Genomic DNA, 17,349 nt, shown 5'->3' on the forward strand with positions numbered 1-17,349 from the left:
GTCTATAAGCAGGTTCTATGAGCATTTGTAGAGGAGATAAAAATACAAATGCTCCCTTACTTATTTTTGTTTAGCAAATATTACTGGTTATCATTTCTTAGTGCTCAGGAATGTCATATGTTCACTAAGCCGGGGTCAGTTTTTGGTATAGTGTTTGGTTTTTTTTATTTATGTATCAGTGTCTTGTTTCCTGAAGTTAACTATTGCATTAATTTCATATACTCATGTTTGTTGTTGATCTACTTCCAAATTACAGAGCTTTTCTTTTATTGAAAGCTTGCTAATTATGAAGCACTATTCATATTAGAGGGGACCGTTGTGTCAAAAAGAATTGTACAAAAGCTGCTATTTGTGCTTTTCCTTGCACCAGTGAGATGTTCTGCTTGGCTGTAATCTCTCAGTCCAGGTCTTTGCAGAGGAGATGCAGAGCTGTTATAATACAGGGAGTATATGCTGGTGAAACTCCCTTTATTATTTTGCACATTCTGCATGCTCTCTGTTACCAACATGTAGCAGTGATTGAGAAGAAATAAATAACTGGCCTGTCATTAACCTAATGGAGAGAAAGTTAATGGTGAGAAGAAGGATTTCAAGAAATATTGCTGGTGTGGAATGTTGGCCTGGCCATCAAGGCATAAAACAGTCCTCAAAGCTGTATCTCTCTAGTGATGCATGGGAATACTTCTGGTATTCCAGGTACCTCTCCCTGTTGTATCTTGACTCCATGGAGTCGAAAGCCCGGGCACATGGGCCAGAGGCAAGTTATGATCTTGTATTCTGACCAGAGCTTCAGTCTGGGTGCCGGGGAGCAAGGACTCTAGGGTCTACTGGAGAGTGCAGCTTCTCTACACCTAGGTGAGCCTGTATTACACTCGTGAACCAGGGCTCAGTTTTTAAGTTTGTCTTCTCTCATCTCAGATTTAGAATAGAATAGTTCAGCTGGAAAGGACTTAAAATAATCATCTAGTCCAACTGCACCTCCACCTGACTGTAAAACTGTCCTTTTTTTCCTTTAAGGATCATGTTACTGAAATCCTATTTCTGAATTAGTCTTCATCAATGATAATGACACAGTTGGTAGCTGATTAAGTGAGGCTTCATATCAGAAGATATCCCAGGTGCCCAGATATCTCCATGTCTTTTATAAATACAGCTCTGCTGTCTGAGACCATTCCCCTCCCTCACACACCAGCAGAGATATCCTCCGCAGGAATTCACTTGCTGCAGACTGTGTTACTGTTTAAGGTGGGATAGAACTGGGCAGAATTGTATACTGCTTTTTTTGCTTTTCTTTTTAACTGCCACTGTATTAATTCTGGGAGCAGGAGTGGGGGGAGGCGGCTAAGCTGAGTACTGCCGCAGAGGTGTGCATGCCTCGGGGAGCATCGGCAGGTGCTGTGGAGCAAGGCAGTGAGCGCTGTGAGCTCTGCTGCAGATGCTTCTCCCAGGCCTCCCATGCTGAGCATGGAAGGAGCTGCTGCAAGACAATGTCCTGAGTAGTAGAAGGTCTTTGCAGCATGGAGACTGCCTCTAGCATCAATAGCAGGTGAAGTTGATACTCCTCTGAGTTTCCATTTTCAGCACAAAATCAGTCTTTTAGATTCTTTTTGAGTTAGGAAGGCAAGAAGAGCTGGGAGCCAGGATTTACTGTGTGTGTAAAACAAGATATCAGCAGTGAAGTTACCTGCAGCATCTTGCCTTTGTGTAAAGGCAAAGATGTTTGCCTGTAGTCCAAAATTCAGCAGCAACCAGGAGCTGCTGCCTTACAGAGGCCAGATCCTATTTCTGTGAAAGCAGTAAATCCTAGCTCCCAGCTCCTTTTCACTTCGTAAGTGAAGGAAGGAACATGCCTGAGAAAGGGCTTCTCAATGTTTACATCCAATTCACTGTTTTTTGGTGTTAAAATGCAGTAATACACACATTTGCAGCATGTAAGATGGATAAAATAAAAGTACTATTTCCTCCATCAACTCAGTCTTGCAGTATTTTCTCAGCAGAAGCAATGTTTCAGTCTGTCATTGTTTTCCTTTTAATAATAAATTATCATGGGAAGGAAAGAAAAAAAAATAAAACTTTTCTCTACAAGCTGTTTAGGTAAAGCTGTTCAAATAGGATTAAAGTAAGTGGAGTAACACTCTTGAGAAAGAGACAAGCTCTGGTTCTTCAAACAGGCCATGCAGCATCTGGTTACTTGATTCTATATTCTTAATATAGTCTTGAAGTTCTCTTTATTAGGGTTCGTTGGAGATTTCCTGTTCTTGTTTTCCAGTGACATTACCAATTTTTTTTTTGTTCCCATGGAAGTCAGAAATGGGACTGCCTATTAACTATTCAACGGCTATTACTTTTCAACTATCCAAATGTGAAAGTAAGCAATAGTATCATTCTCACAATTTTATGAGCGTAAAAATGAATTCATTAGCAGAATCTGATTATGGCTTCATAAAACAGAAGGGTAATTATTTGGTCCCTGCACCTATTACAGTTGGATAAAATTTGTATTTTCATAGCCCCCAAAAACCCAGGTAGAGGGTGCAGCCTTGTTAAACTGAGTACAATCCTAATGTTTAGCAGAAAGTCTTAAATTATGAAGTTAAGGAAACACAAACGAAGCATCAATAAGCAGTGATTTCAATAAATGAAATTACTCAATGAATAGCCTCTGTCCTGAGTGAGACATTGTATGCTGTGAAAATGTAACATATCTCTGGACTCATTGATAGTCTTATGACTGGATGAGAAGTAATTTTTCTTATTTAACTCTGAATTGCACTGTAAACTCAGGTGATTTAAGTAGAACCTGTAGCTTTTGTTCCTAGATGCAGAAATCTCAGTCTAGTTATTTGCACTGTGTTTATTACCCAATATGTACTAGCACTTGTAACTGTACTTGTGGCATACTGTTGTCTGAATCCTGAGAATACTCCATGCTTTTCACCCGCGAATCTCAAGGCACAGGACAGCTCGTATTTGATTTGGCATCCATCTGTGATGTTTCTTGTTAGCTGGGATCTGTGTTGCTAAGCAATACAGGCTCTTCTCTATCAGGCATAAGCTTCTGTTTCTGCAACTTCAGGGCTTTTGGAATGAAACTGAAATTTTAAAATAAACAGACACCTTGTCATTTGGTAAATACATTGTAAAGATCGTTTATGTTTATATTTGAAATGTGCTGAGGTGAGGCCTCTGTTGCCGAAGCAGTTCTCTGCTGGGTGGGATTGCATCCTTGATGGCTGCGTTCACATGCGTTGGTTTCCTTGGGATGATGTCAGCTCTAATTGAATGTGCAGCTGATTCCAAAGCTGGAGCCACAGCAGAGCTTCAGAAGGGCTTGGAAAAGACCTCTAAAGCAAATGGGAAGAACAGCAAAAGCTGCACAAGATGAGTGCAGAGCTTTTACACGTATGTTAAGTGACAAGTGAAATAAACTTCAAGGCTATGAAAGACTGGAGAGAAGAGGGGAATACAACAAAGGAGTCAGAATTCAATCTTTTTCTTCACAAATGTGGTCTTATGGCCCAAGGCTTCAGTATTTCAATACAGAGATATTTCAAGGCTGTGTAGGGGGTCCATGAGAGTAGATTAATAGCCTTTGTGAACTCATTGCTACTTGTAGTCTTTCTCTTAAGTATCCATCCCACAAAACCTTCCAAGTGCAATAAAATGAATGAATGTGGTGGAAACCACGTTGCTAGGACATGGTGGAGTTGATGGTCAGATTAAGTCTGGGATAGAGTAGAAAATGTTCCCTTCTTCACAAACCTTATCTTTTTGTACCTTTGCCACAGGTCCAGAAGTAATTTGTTGAGGTGCTGCTGTGTAGAAAACACATGCTACATTCAGATGGAGAGTCAAACTGGTTGTATATAATGTGTTGCAGGCTGTTTTCTCTTGCCTCATTTCCTAAAAGATGAAGACTTAATGCTATTCCTCTGTCTGTGTCCTTGATCTTGATGCTTTTTTTGACCTGATGGCCAACTTTAGGCATATTTAACAGGGAAATAGAGGCTGGGAAAGAAGTAATACAACGAAAGAGTATCTGGAAAGATGGAAGACACCCAAGTTCATGGCCCTTTTTGGAGAGCAGGCACACCGTTTGGACAAAGGAGCTGTGTTTTGACCTACTTGCTCTTCTGTCAGCTCGTGCCTAGTGGCACGTCATGGCAAGAGGCAGGACAGGGTGTGCAACCACCCATTCTGGGGCACACAGGAACAAACTGATAGAGGCTGAGAAAGAGAAGGGAACCGTGGGGATAGGGAGAAAGCTGGCAGGCTCTATGGAAGAGACAGGAATTGAAGGTGGTAAAATGGAAATAAGTTGGAGAGAATATGGGTGAAAATAAAGAATGTAAAATTTAAATATGTGGAAAAGCAAGGCTGAGTAGTCCTAGAGCATATGGAACAACTTGTGTTGGGATCAAATAAGAGGGGCAGTAAGGTGGAGTTTTGTTTGGTTTTAGTGTTTCTGTTTTTCAGTCTTCAGTTTTAGCTAACAGATTGCTAATTTGGTTTTCAGGTCTTGATTTTATCCGGGCTGAAGGGTTTGTGTTTTCTCATGTCGCTGATGAAGGGATTATAAATGCCTGTGCAGGTAACCTGCTACGATACAGAAAACAAGTCGGAGCAGAGAACATTCAGATTTTTGCTGATATTAAAAAGAAACACAGGTAAGTACAAGCAATATTTTATGTAAAAATGAATTTCATGATCTTACATTTTTCTCCATTTTTCTAATTTTTTAAATGCCTGTTTAGTGTCAGGAAAGTTAATGATATAGGGAGAACTTTATTGTTCAAGCAAGGTCTTGCAGTGCTATTAGGGGAAATGTTTAAAAATAAATGTGCACCTGCAAGCTGCAGGTTGCTGCATCTGTGAAGTCTGCAGTTGTTTAACCTTCAGAATTTATAGATACAGACTGTAAAAGTTTTGTATCTGGTGTTAGGTGAGTTTTTCTATACTTGTGTATATGCCTATTATGTTTAAATAAATTTTGTTTCTGGAGGCTAGACATCAAGGTTATTTTTAGTTATGCAAGCAGCTGCTGTGTAAAAGCATCCAAATCATAATATTTTGGCACTTTTTAAAAGCTATTGTCTTTCTTCTCCTTCCTGCCAATAATACTGTTTTCTTCTACTTAAATCAATGCTGTCTATGTACAGATTATGTTCTATGACTATCAAACAGAAGGAACTTATGACAGATGAATCCAGTTTCTTTTCTACTGATTCTGTATCATTACTGTCACATGGTACTTTCAGCTATTTAGGTGTCACTCTTTGGGTTCTTTTTCCTCAGAAGAACTGCTCAAGTGTTATGTATTATACATGCTAAATAACCTAATTAAAATGTTTGTGTGTAGTATGTGGGTAATCATGAGAACAACCAAGTCAGGAAGATCTTAAATACCTAATAAACAGGTAATAAATTTCAAAATAGGAGCAAAACAATGCAGAGTGGTCAAATTAAGCTTTTAAGGTCCTTTCAGAGTGGTTTCTTTCTAATGATTTCTTTATATCTATATGTATGTATATATCTATAAAAATAGAAAGTACATTGTGTTAGACTTTTTTTTTGTTAAAAAAATGATTGCATCATGTGACTTTTTTTTCCTTTGTCTTGACAATTGATGAATTAATATTTGGATTGTACTTCCTATTGTTCAAAATATTTGCTTTTTAAGAAAGGAAAAGGGGTTTTTGTTCAGGCAGATTCATAAGCTGAGAAGGAAATGTTAAAGGACTTGTTGGTTGAGTTTTTTAGTGTAGAAAAACATGCCTGCCACTGAGAGCTGCTAGCCTCCTGTTCTTTAAATGGAGAGAAACTATTTTTGTCGTCTACTCGCTGTGTTACAGCTACCCTCCACACACTAGTTTTAGGGCGCGTACTACTCTTAAGCCCCATTTCAACCTCATTTTATGTATTAGGTACTTAGAGCTGCCTTTATCCAGCTGCAGAAAGGGCATTAGTGTGCTTCCTTTTGCCTCCATCGCCATGAGTGGAAGGCACTGCATGCACGTGCTACCTCTGAATGTGGCCAGAGTGTGCCCCCCTCTCAAGAGCGTTGTGCATCCAGGTCAATCCAGGAAAAGATCTGCTCCATCAGCACTCATCGGTACAACACATTGGAAATATAGAAACAACAAAGTCAGGTGTTGAACCAGCAATGGCTGGAATTCTTTCAAAGTTTAAAACTGATCAAATTAAAAGCTGCTGTTGGTATAGGCGTTAGACAAAGTGCATCACCCATATATCGAAGCCTGCTGTTGAAAAGCTATGTTGCAGATAATTGATGTTTGTAACTGCTGTGTAAGATGATTCCTGTGATTATATAGGTAATAACTATACTTTCTGTTAGCTGGACTTCGTGAAATGAAGTGTAGGGTGTTAATTCTGTTCTAGGCAACAGAATCTGATTTATGAATGACTGCACATCTACAGCTCCCACTTGAAGTCAAAGAGCTGTGTGTGCTCAACGTTTCTGAAATACAGGTGCTCGACATGTAAGCAGCTGTCTCAATTGACACTTGGTAGTTCACACTTAGCAATCACTCTTTAGAAACAGGAGACCCAGAGCAATAGACCGATCAATTATGGTTCCCTCATGGAAAAAGTTGCATTTTTTCCTCTTGTTCGTAATGGAATTTTACTTCCCATTTTAAAAGAGGACGCTTACCCGCTCTCACAAAGCCTGCCTTTCATTGTTCTGACAGCGGGGAAGATGAAGAAATGTAGTCTAAACATTCAACAAGATGGATAACAAATGTGTGTGCCGTCAGTAACCACAGGGTACGTTCCCACTGTTTACAGTGCTCACGCTCTGACGGCAGATGTCAGCGTGGCCGAGACCGCGTCGGCTGCCGAGCTCTTCCTCGCTGATGGGGTTGTACTGACTGGCACGGCTACCGGATTGCCTGCAGATCCTCGGGAGCTGAAAGGTGAGAGCTGTCACACGAAGGTCGGACAACAGGCAGTGAATCAGCTTCTGGATTAATGTAGAAAGAAATCTATATATGCACTGTTCCTTAAGGAAAAAAAAAAGAGGGAAGAAAAGACTCTCACTGTAGGGTTTGATTTGATGCAGCAGAACTAATGTGACTGAGGTGCTATTCAGATTGGCTGTCGTATGTTTCTAAACAACAATTTGGTGGGACAAAAATGAAAATTAATTCAAGCTTTTATAACTGAGTGATGCTGAGGCTTAAATGAAAAAAATGTATGTACAATTATATTAAAAAAATGACTGTTGCACTTCTAAAAAGTCCTAATATAAGAAAAAGATACTTTATAGCCTTATTAGGAAATGAACTAACTATAAATCTTTCCATTGAAGATTTCCATTTTTATCTTTCACAATGAAAATGGAAGTCCTGCAAGAAAAGGGGCATTTTGATAAGGCAACATTCCAAAGAGTAATAGCAGGGAGACTACTGCTTAAGAGATTTTCAGAAAGAATACGAGTTCACTGGTAGATAGAAAGGTATTACATCAAAATAATTTTTAAATTATGTGGACTTTTTATCAAGGGAGAATCATTTGAACCGTGAGTCCTGACCTTTGCAAATGTGCTGTATGATTCTTCATATTTTTACGTTGGCCTAAGTTTGGGCTGTTTTCATGAAACTGGATTGCTCCCATGCTAAGATTAAAGTTCTGTCATGGGGACGTTGAGGTTTCATCACTAATTTTAATTTAGATAATAGCTTGAATTTGAGGGTCTCACTACATAAAACAGAATGTATATTTTTTTAGGTTTTATTTTTGCTGGCGTACTTTAACTTAGCGTGTTTTGAGGTTCTAGTGTAGAGTGTATAGTTTTCAACTTACATTAGCTGATCATGGTGAAAGCCATACTTTTCTTGCCATAGGTATCTGAACCTCAAACATCTTTTGAAATAACATGAAATGATTCAGTGTTCCAAGGTTTTATCTATATCATATACGCTTAACAGCATTTAAAATTAATGTTGAACTTGTCAAAATGAGTTCCTATTTCATAGGTGTTAAACTTTTTCCCAAATAATAGATTATAAGTTACTATGCTTCAATTACCAATGTTTAAAAAGAATGATGGTTTGGTGTGAACACTGAGCTCTTGAATTAGTTGGGTCTTTTGGTACAGTAAACTGGAATGATACATGAAACAGGTGACCCTGAAAGTTAGGCATGTTTTAGAGACTGCAGAATTTCGTTAATCTAGAGCTCCATCCCTGCCTGCAATTAATGTCCCCATCACTCTTAATGCAGATTAAATAATTTTTTAAAGGATTTGACAAGTCTTAGGGCAAAATTCTATGTTAAATTCTGCTTTCATATATGCTTGTGCAACCTCCATTGATTGCCTGCATCAGAGAGCAAAACCTGACCTCTAGGCCCATAGGTTTTTGTTTTTTTTTATTACAGGACTCCAACCAGACAGCACCATGGCTTTTACTTCTCTTTCATGTGAACAAACATGTCAGTCTGTCTTGCTTTCTTTCTGAGTCCAAAGAACAAAATGAATCAGAGCTGGCAGCTGTAATGAAGTATGCATGTTACCTTTGTGTTTAGATTTGTGCTGTGAAAGCAACAGTCTGCAGATCATGGGTTTATTTTACTTAGGTCACAGTGTTTTGGGTGTTAGCAGACCCTCTCATGGGAAGGATGCTGTCTTAAAAGAAGAGAAGAACTTAAAAATCAATATTCCAGGGTATAAGGAAATGACAAATTAGGCATATCTGTGTCAGCGGATTCTTAAAAGGAATCAGATCTACAGTCTGCAAAGTTGGTGTTGATGTGAGTGAAATTTTGCATTTCACGAATTTATGCAGCCCTGGAAGTGCTGTATTACAATGACACACACAATTGGGCACCTTTCATCACACTGCAAAGCATCTCTTGAAAGCAGAACCAAGAGACAGATGAGATTTTTGTCATTTTTTTTCAGCTTTGTTGTGCAGTAATATAGAAGTGTTTTTGCCTTTGTGTTGAATTGACTGATTTGTGATGGGGTGCGGGAAATGAGTGTTTCCCTGTCAAGCTAGGGCACTGTGTTCAGTAGGGTTTTGCTTCTACTTTGTGTCGCTGCCTTCTTCTAGGCAATTGTCAACATCGCTCCTCACGGAGGCTGGCAGGCTTTGCTCTGGGGCGCTCTGGGCATCGCAGGGCAGTAGTGGTCAATGGAGAACAGGGTCCAAAAATCAGACTTCTTAATAAGGAGCAGGAATTATAGCTGAATTACAACTAATTAAACTATATTTTCATGTAAGCGGTTATAGAAGCTTGTTCCACTTTGCTACATTGTGAAACATTCTTTGGTTGGAGTGTGTGAATCTGTTGGGTTTTCTCTTTGCGTAGAACCACTGAAATACCTGCTTCACATCCACTCTGTGTTTTAAGTGACCAAAGCTTTGTATGACTGTTTGAACAAAGCAAATGGCCTCAACTGAGTAACCAGTGGAAAACAGGGTACATCATGAAACCCAACAGCTGGGTAGTTTTTGTTCATAAAAGGAGCATCAAGACTGGTTCAGCCTCTCACTTCTTGATGGTACATTTAGTTCAAAACAGAGGCTGCTGTGTTGATGTACCCTCAGAGACAAACGGGAGACATGAGTCTGATCAGTACTTCTTGTAAGCCCTAGATTTAATGACAGAGAAAAAGTCCTTTGAATTAAAAAACTAAAATGTGTTACAGTGGAGCATTACCATAAACATAGCGTTGTGTACGGTACAGTGATCACTGCATATGAAAAAGCTGTTAAAGAAAAGTAGTCGAGCAAGTTATTGGCACAGTGGTGCTTATTTTTACACTGCTCTTTGCCATTGTTTTCAAGCTAGGAGCATTTGGCCTTTATTTCATGTAACTTGTGCGTACCATAGTTCAAATGCTTTCATTGTGCTTTGCAACCAAGCACTATTTCATTGGATTTTATTAAAGACATGTCTGCAGATGTTCTGTCACAAGAAAGAGCACAGTGCCCTCTAGTTACAGCTTGTTGAAATAGAGAAATGTGCAGGTTGTGCAAACTTCAGGCTCTTGTTACTCTGACATCATAAAATTGTCTCCTTTTGTCTTTGTGTAAAATATATATCAAATAAGAACAAAAAAGTGAAGAAAGCTGAGAGGTTTAAAGCAAATCTCTTTGTTTAAAGACATCCCGACAATGACTGAACATTGCCACGCAAAAGCATCTCTCACTGCTGTTGCTTTATTTTCTTTTACAAGCTAGAATTTGTATTAATGGAGGCAATGGACAGATCACCTGCCACTAATCAACTTCAGGCCTTGATGTGCTTGGAAATGACTTACAAGTAGCCTCTGTGGCGTACTTAATTAGGTAAGCCAGTCTCATTGCAGACTGGGCACTCCCGTTGCCGTTCTTCACATTGTCAATAAGAATAAATCTCTAGCACAGGAGATGTGTGTGGACTCCATGTGTCATGTGTGGATCGTAGCAGGAGTTGGATACCTTGCTACTTTGGAAAGCTTTGGGTTTTTTTTTTTTACAGTTTCACAGCAGTCTCAGGCTTCACTGGTTTTTACTCTTAGCCTAGTAGGGCTGAGCTATTGTCTTACACCTATGTGATCATGCTTTGTTTAATTATTTGGCTCTTCATTTTTCCTGCTGATGTGAAATAATTATAAAACAACTACCTGCTAATGTGCCTTATGCACTTGTTGTAAAAACAAATATTGACTTGGAACGCAGTTCCTCTGGGAATACAGTGAAGTACTGTTGTGCAAGTCTGCGGTCAGCTGTAGCACCTTAATTATGCATTGGTATCTATGTGAAGCAGATATGATATTTCTATGAGCATGTAGATACTATATAAATAAAATTATGATTTTTTGAGAGCAGGATTTCAGTAATAATGCTATAAATAACTAAAAATTAATTATTTTGTTGCTTTAAGCAGCATAATGATAAGAATATCACGATATGCATAGAAATAACTAAAGTTTTAATCATATATGCATGATCCATCTGATTTGTTTGAAATTTTCGATAAAGACTGTGTGGAATGGTTTTATTTTTGTGTTTCAATGTTTATAAGAAGGAGCTATTGTTTCTAGATGGAAAAATAGTAGGGCATGTGACCTAAAAAGAGATTCAAGAGCATTTTAATCCCCTTTCTTCAGTGAAGTAGGAAGGTGATAAATAATTAGTTTTCCCTGAAGCATAATTAATAAGTTAGGCTTCTGATAAAACTTCACTTAAACAGTGTTTTGAAGCAGACTTTTATATGTTGCATATATGCTTTCCCTAGTCACCTCAAGCTCTAACCACCTTACATCAGTTTATCACTAATTAATATGTTTTTAAACATCAGAAATAATGGCTCACAACATTTCTCTAAGCAAGGGATGAAGCATCCAGTCCTATGAGTGACTCTTAAGGTGGTCAGTTTGAAGTGAAAGGATGAGAAGTATGCTTAGTAATACTTGAACTGGGATTTTTTTTTTTCCCAAAGCTAGTACTGACCCAAGTTCTGCAGAAAATATTCTAATAACCTTTTATTTATCTATAGGGAACCTTTCCATGGTCAAAACAGCTATCCCTTTTTGTTTTTGTTCTAAAAAATGTGAGCTACAGTAACTGAGCTGCAAATCAGTTTCCGCACAGTTGGGTCTGTCAGAATGCATGCGTTTCACAGTGAACGTGATCACCTGAACCATGGACTGAAATCCACCCCTGTGCGTGAGAGGTGAAGTGGATCTGTGATAATTTGAGCCCTCTTTTGATATTTTGTCTGTTTCTCCTTTCAGAGCCAGGTAAAGGGTCAGATAATCAAGTAACACATAGTGTATGTAGAAAAAATAATTGGCTTTTTTGTTCCATTGCCATTCACAGAAAGAGCAGTAGTCTTCATCAGTACTATCTTTTGCTTTCCAGTAAACTAGCTGGAGTATATGCTATCAATGGAGTCAGCTTGCTTTCCTACTTCTGAGTCACTGAAATTTATCAGGAAGTAGAGAGCACATTCAGTTTCCTGTGAATAAGGCCCTTCTTTCTTCACTGAAGATGTTCTACTAGTTGTCAACGTAGCATAAATTCAGCAAGCAGACCTGGCAGAAAAACACACCAGTCCAACTGCCATTATTGTGATTTTAAACTGATGACTGAAGAATTGTAATAAGTACAGCTCTGCTGTACAAAAGTTTTTCCACTGTAATGATCTCACCAGACTTACTAAAAAGCATCTGAGCTGACACAAAGAATGGAAACAAGAATGGTATCTTGTTTTTATAGCTGTATTTTGATTACTTCATGGAAAGATTTGGGGAGGTGATTATTCACGTCTTAAGGTGAGAGAAATTGAGAACACAGTGCGGCCCCCCCCCTCCCCCAAGGGGCCCAGCAGCCCACATGGTCACTCCAGCATCAATAAATCCTTTGTCATGGCAATGGACCTGGTTTGCCTGGAATCTATACTGGGTGCTACTGCAACACCGTATTAATAATAGCTCCTTTCCATGTGTGCATAGTACCTCAAGCACAACAGAGCCTCTAAGTGGGATGGTAACAGTCAGAGTAAGTACAAGGGTCTGGTCTTGCTGTGCAAGAATTTCCTGCATCTAGCATCTCTCTTTACCACAGATGTGGAAAAAAAATGAATTTATGAGAGAGTATAGTACAATGCAGTACATTCTCTGCCAGCCAATTCAGCTCAATCTTGCTTAAATCTTGTTCCTTGAGGATAAAGAGGGGTACAGGTATGGTACCAAGACCCAACTTTTGTATTTTCCATAGCACTGAAACCATCCTCTGATATGTGGCTAGGAATATTCTTCGGCAGCATTTCATACAACAGAATGCAAAGTTAAATAAAAGTGAGATTTTTCTTAACAGCTGTTCAGCGCTGAAGATGTTTTTTTTCTGGAGAAGTTGTTTAATTACATAGTAGAAGTAAGAAATACCATGATCATGAGTTTCTTGATACTCACCTTTATTGTTGAAAATGTACACAAATTAGAGTCTTGATAGAGTTTCAAAGATGGGACTTAACCCTAATTTTCCTTTTTTCTACAGAGGTTAAACATGCCGTGAAGATTCCTGTGCTGATTGGGTCTGGAGTGACTCTGGAGAACGTGAGGAACTACTTGGATGCAAACGCTCTAATAATTGGTTCGTATTTCAAGAAAGAAGGTTATTGGGCAAATGATGTTGATCCTGACCGAGTAAAGAAATTTATGGAACATATAAGTAAACTGAGAGAATGAGTTTGTCAGCAAACAGTATCTTTTTTAGTGTGTGTGTAAGTGCAGTATGACACATCATACAGAATTAAAGCACAAATGAATGGCTAATAACATTAAATGAAAACGTACATTGTCTCGATAACTAGGTGGGAAATGTGGTGACACTGTACAATAAACTAGTGCTCTGATGTTTATTTCTAGGCAGCACATTTCTGTGGCACTCAAAGCTATCGTCAATGCAAAACCAACACTCTGAAGGCTTGTGTAATATATTCTCTCCTATAAGTAAAATGCGTATGGAGTTTAAGAATTTGTGGTAAATATTCATCACAGGTGAGCTGAGGTTTGGTTTGCCTGTGAATATAATAGGATGCCCTAAGTTTACAGCTAAGAGTATTGTAATTGGACAAGTTAATTAGCCTTTCAGTTTCCCCATCTGTAAAATGATGATAATAGTACCTACATCACACAGGGGTTGTAAGACATAATAAATGAATGAATTTACAGCACTTTCATCTCCTCAAATGAAGGGCTCTATTAAAGTTCAAGATCATTATTTTTTCATTAGAATTGTGCATTTATTACAAAAATCTAGTAATTGTATACCATACAAAAAGTTAAGATAATTGGGAAATTGATTTACTTACAATACTTATTAGAGAATAAATGTAAATAATTACATATGAAGTACAGTTTGAATTTAGTCAAAATGTTTTTGCAAAAATTTGAAATTTTAATAAAGGTTTATTGTTATTTTTCAGCAAGCTCCTACAGCTTTGTACCTCTCCACACTAGTATTAGTGATGTTAAAAACTGTTGGTTCCTTCCAATACAGAAGGTGTAATTATGATGGAAACCTTTCTACCAAAGCTGACAGGTAAACACAGATTTTAATTTTTCCTGTAAAATGTAGAGGAAAAATATGACAGTCTCACTGTGTATGTTGTAACAGATTCTCTTTGACTTTGATATTTTAGCTCTAAGGAAGTTTAAAAGAACCCAAAGAATACCTGTTATGTCATGGCTGTATAAAATGTGGGCATGTTTTCATTCCGTCATACTGGGCGCTAAGTTTGTCCTCTGGGATCTCACTCTCTTCCCGTGACATCTATGCTTCGAGCTTCTGCTGATGCTAATGAATGGTATATATGGTAGATATCAAAGCAAGTATACAAACACATCTTTTGTGTCAGCTGGCAGAGTGCTGATGCTTCTCGGAACAAAAAGTGTATCCTCCTTCCAAAAGCAAAAAGATTTTAAAGAAATTTAGTTTCATTAACATAATGGTGATTCCAGAAGTTTTCTCCTCAGGTTTTTTTTTTCTGGGCTAGTCTATCTCCCACATGGCTCCCACCAAAAGCAGTGAAATGTCTTTGGTGTACTGACCTCCAGGCAAAGAGATTCTTTAGACCCTATGACAACCTTGGCATTGTTTTGCTTTTCTCCCTTTACCTCCTAAACACCCTGACAAAGTTTCAATGCATAGAAATCCTTTCAGATGCCTGTTTATTATGGCTGGCACTACTTTGTCAAAGTCCACATTTACACAGATGTTTTAATCTGCTGTGTGTTTGGACTTCCATCAAAACCAACAGTTCTGTCCCAACCACTTGTCCCCAGCAGGAGCATTCATGTGGCCTCATAGGGGTCAGGAAACTGGTTCTAGCTGAAAGCTAACTCAGTCTTGTACCAGTCACAATTAAGGGGGAGGAAAAAAAATTTAGGTCATCTTCCTCCTTCCTTGCATCTGCAGCTCTAAGTCCAAGCTGCTGGTATAGGCAGTGCAGAATTATTTGAGGATCATGAAGATGCTTTCTACATCTCTCTTCCACACAGTCATTCGCCCACAGTATATTTACCAGGTAAAGCATTGATCTGCTTTAGTCTTTAAGCTCTTAGCCTGAGTAATGAGTGCTGTCTTAGGTCCTCTTTATTGTGAAAAACACCACATTTTTTCATTAGAGTGAATTTAGTAGAGTGCATTTAGATATCAGTAATATCAGTGTGCTTAAATCAGTACATATTTTTCACCTTTGTGTATTTAGAACTGTTTTCAGGCCTTTCACAAGTTGTGTATATTTCCATACGTCATCACACGGAAGATCTAATGATGGTTGTCCCAACAAGTATTTTCTAATACAATTGTTACCAACTTTTAAAGTTATTTTCAGTAAATCTGTAAGCTAGAAAGTCTGACGTGTAAGCTATAAGCACTGGCCAGTGCTCTAGTGCCATAAGAAAAGTAAACATCTTCAAGTAGTCAGCTGAAAACTACAACTGAGACACCAAAGGGTTGCTCAGTGATTATAATTATTTTTAAAGAAACTGATTACAGTTGCCAAAAGTCACATTCATCACTGTGAGTGTGAAAATATAATGTGTTACCAGCATGTTTCTTGAATTGGTTTCTACTCATTCACATCTGAAGAACTCAGAAGTGACTGGAACTCAAATGGGTTTTCATCTGAATGAAGGGGGTGGTAAGTGAGAACTACTTCCATGCTGTATGCGAGGTCGAAATGAAGTAACGTCAGACACAGTAGTCTTTGTAAGACACAAACACTAATGAATTGGTGTGATATTCATAATGTGCAACGAGTACTGTAGACAGCACTTTCACTGTCAGGATTTCATTTAACATACCGCTGTGTAATGCTTATGGAAGGAACAGGCCATAATTTGGGTCTGTATTGTTACATATGTATGGTAGGTGCAGAATGTATGGTAGGAACAGAAGTAAAGGAAAGCTGATTTTAAAGCCTGGAAATGTGACTGATCACCAACTCTTTATCATTCTTTGTGCCAAAAATATTTGTCTAGCAGCATTAAGCATCTGCTTGTCTGTTTCACACAGATGCTGAAAGCAGAATTTGACCTTTTGTTCAGAAAGTGTTTGAATATTTAATGTAAAAATATTAAGTTATCAGAAAGGCTGTCTCTTTTGGGAAGAGTGTTCAATTTTTATACAGCCCAAGTTGTTAAAGTACTTTGGAGCATGAACAACTTCAGAGCAGAACAAAGCAGGCAGTGGTAATGTGTAGAAACTCCAGAAGTAAATAACAGCTGTTCAAGAAGACTTCTATTAAATATGTATTAATTAATTTGAAGTGCATCACTTAAATATGTGAAGAGATTATCTTGTGTTAATTTACATTAAAACACACAGCACTTGTTAGCCTCATTACAGTATTCTAAGTATATCCTAAGCTATCACCTCATCCTACATTGAGCATTTTGTTGGGTGTTGATTGCTTTCGATTTGCCCTTTTAAAATGTCAGATAGTGGCCTCCTTTTCTTGTTGGATCTCTTCTTTCTCTCAGGTTTTGCTCTTGCATAGTTACTGTACTTACTCATGTCTGTTCTGTGCTGAGCAGAAGAAAAATAGATTGTAGAAATGTAACAGTAATTGCCCACAGCTCAGTTCCATACTGTGCCCACCCAAACTTCATGCGTGGTTCCTGCTGTTAACTTAAGAACCAGCAGAGAGAAGGTAAGTGTCCGTTTGTGTAGCAAAATGAGTTTACATGAAGATTCAGTATCACCTTTAGTACAGGAAAGATACCTAGTAATATGGGGGTCTCTTTAGTGAAATAATTGATAAATAAAACTCATTCCTAGTAATGGATTTTGTGGTCTAAATCAATGTATAAATCTTAATAAACCCTCATTCAATTAATACAACTAAAGTGTTTTTATCTGGACCTAAAAAGACAAGTGGTTTTTTTTACCTATTTCAGTGCTGAAAATATGTAAGCTTGTGAGATTTATGGATAATTTTCAAAGATTTCTTTCCCTGTGTCATTTAGGCAGCTGATCCAGCTACTGGGTTGTTATTTCATCCCATTATTTTGACTCTGCAGACTCTCTGATTACAAGTTGGAATACAGTTCTTGTTTCCTGCACCTATTCCAACAAACGCCTCAGTGAGGGAAAACTGAGGAATATAAAGGACTTGAGGCAGGTCCTGGCAGAGCAGGAAGGGGAAGGAGACCAAAATATTTGGCTTTAGCAAAATTTCAAAGTCCTTTGAACCGTTGCTACATCGCACGGTTCTCTTTAGAGGAGTGCATTGGGGGTGTAGCTTCAGGTTGTTTGCAGGTTCTTCAGTTAAGACTTTGTGAGTTCACACCTAGGTTATGTTTCCAAGGTCATCTCTGCTGGTATGTGC

General features: G+C 38.3%; 1 protein-coding gene across 11 annotated transcripts in view; it reads left to right on the forward strand.

The window, feature by feature from the left end:
• C13H19orf12 (chromosome 13 C19orf12 homolog) overlaps window positions 1-17,349 on the forward strand; it is a 56,501-nt gene that overhangs the window by 11,823 nt on the left and 27,329 nt on the right. For 3 of the 11 annotated variants that reach the window (XM_086757971.1, XM_086757972.1, XM_086757973.1), the window contains exons 4-7: window positions 4,517-4,667; window positions 6,808-6,935; window positions 13,011-13,106; window positions 13,942-14,057. In XM_086757971.1, coding sequence (XP_086614097.1) covers window positions 4,517-4,667; window positions 6,808-6,935; window positions 13,011-13,106; window positions 13,942-14,024 — 458 coding nt within the window. In that variant the 3' untranslated portion in view covers window positions 14,025-14,057. The other 8 variants (XM_086757969.1, XM_086757968.1, XM_086757975.1 and 5 more) reach the window with 8 other exon arrangements.

The sequence above is a fragment of the Chlamydotis macqueenii genome, chromosome 13 (assembly GCF_036417535.1).
Source record: "Chlamydotis macqueenii isolate bChlMac1 chromosome 13, bChlMac1.mat, whole genome shotgun sequence".
NCBI classification, from domain to species: domain Eukaryota; kingdom Metazoa; phylum Chordata; class Aves; order Otidiformes; family Otididae; genus Chlamydotis; species Chlamydotis macqueenii.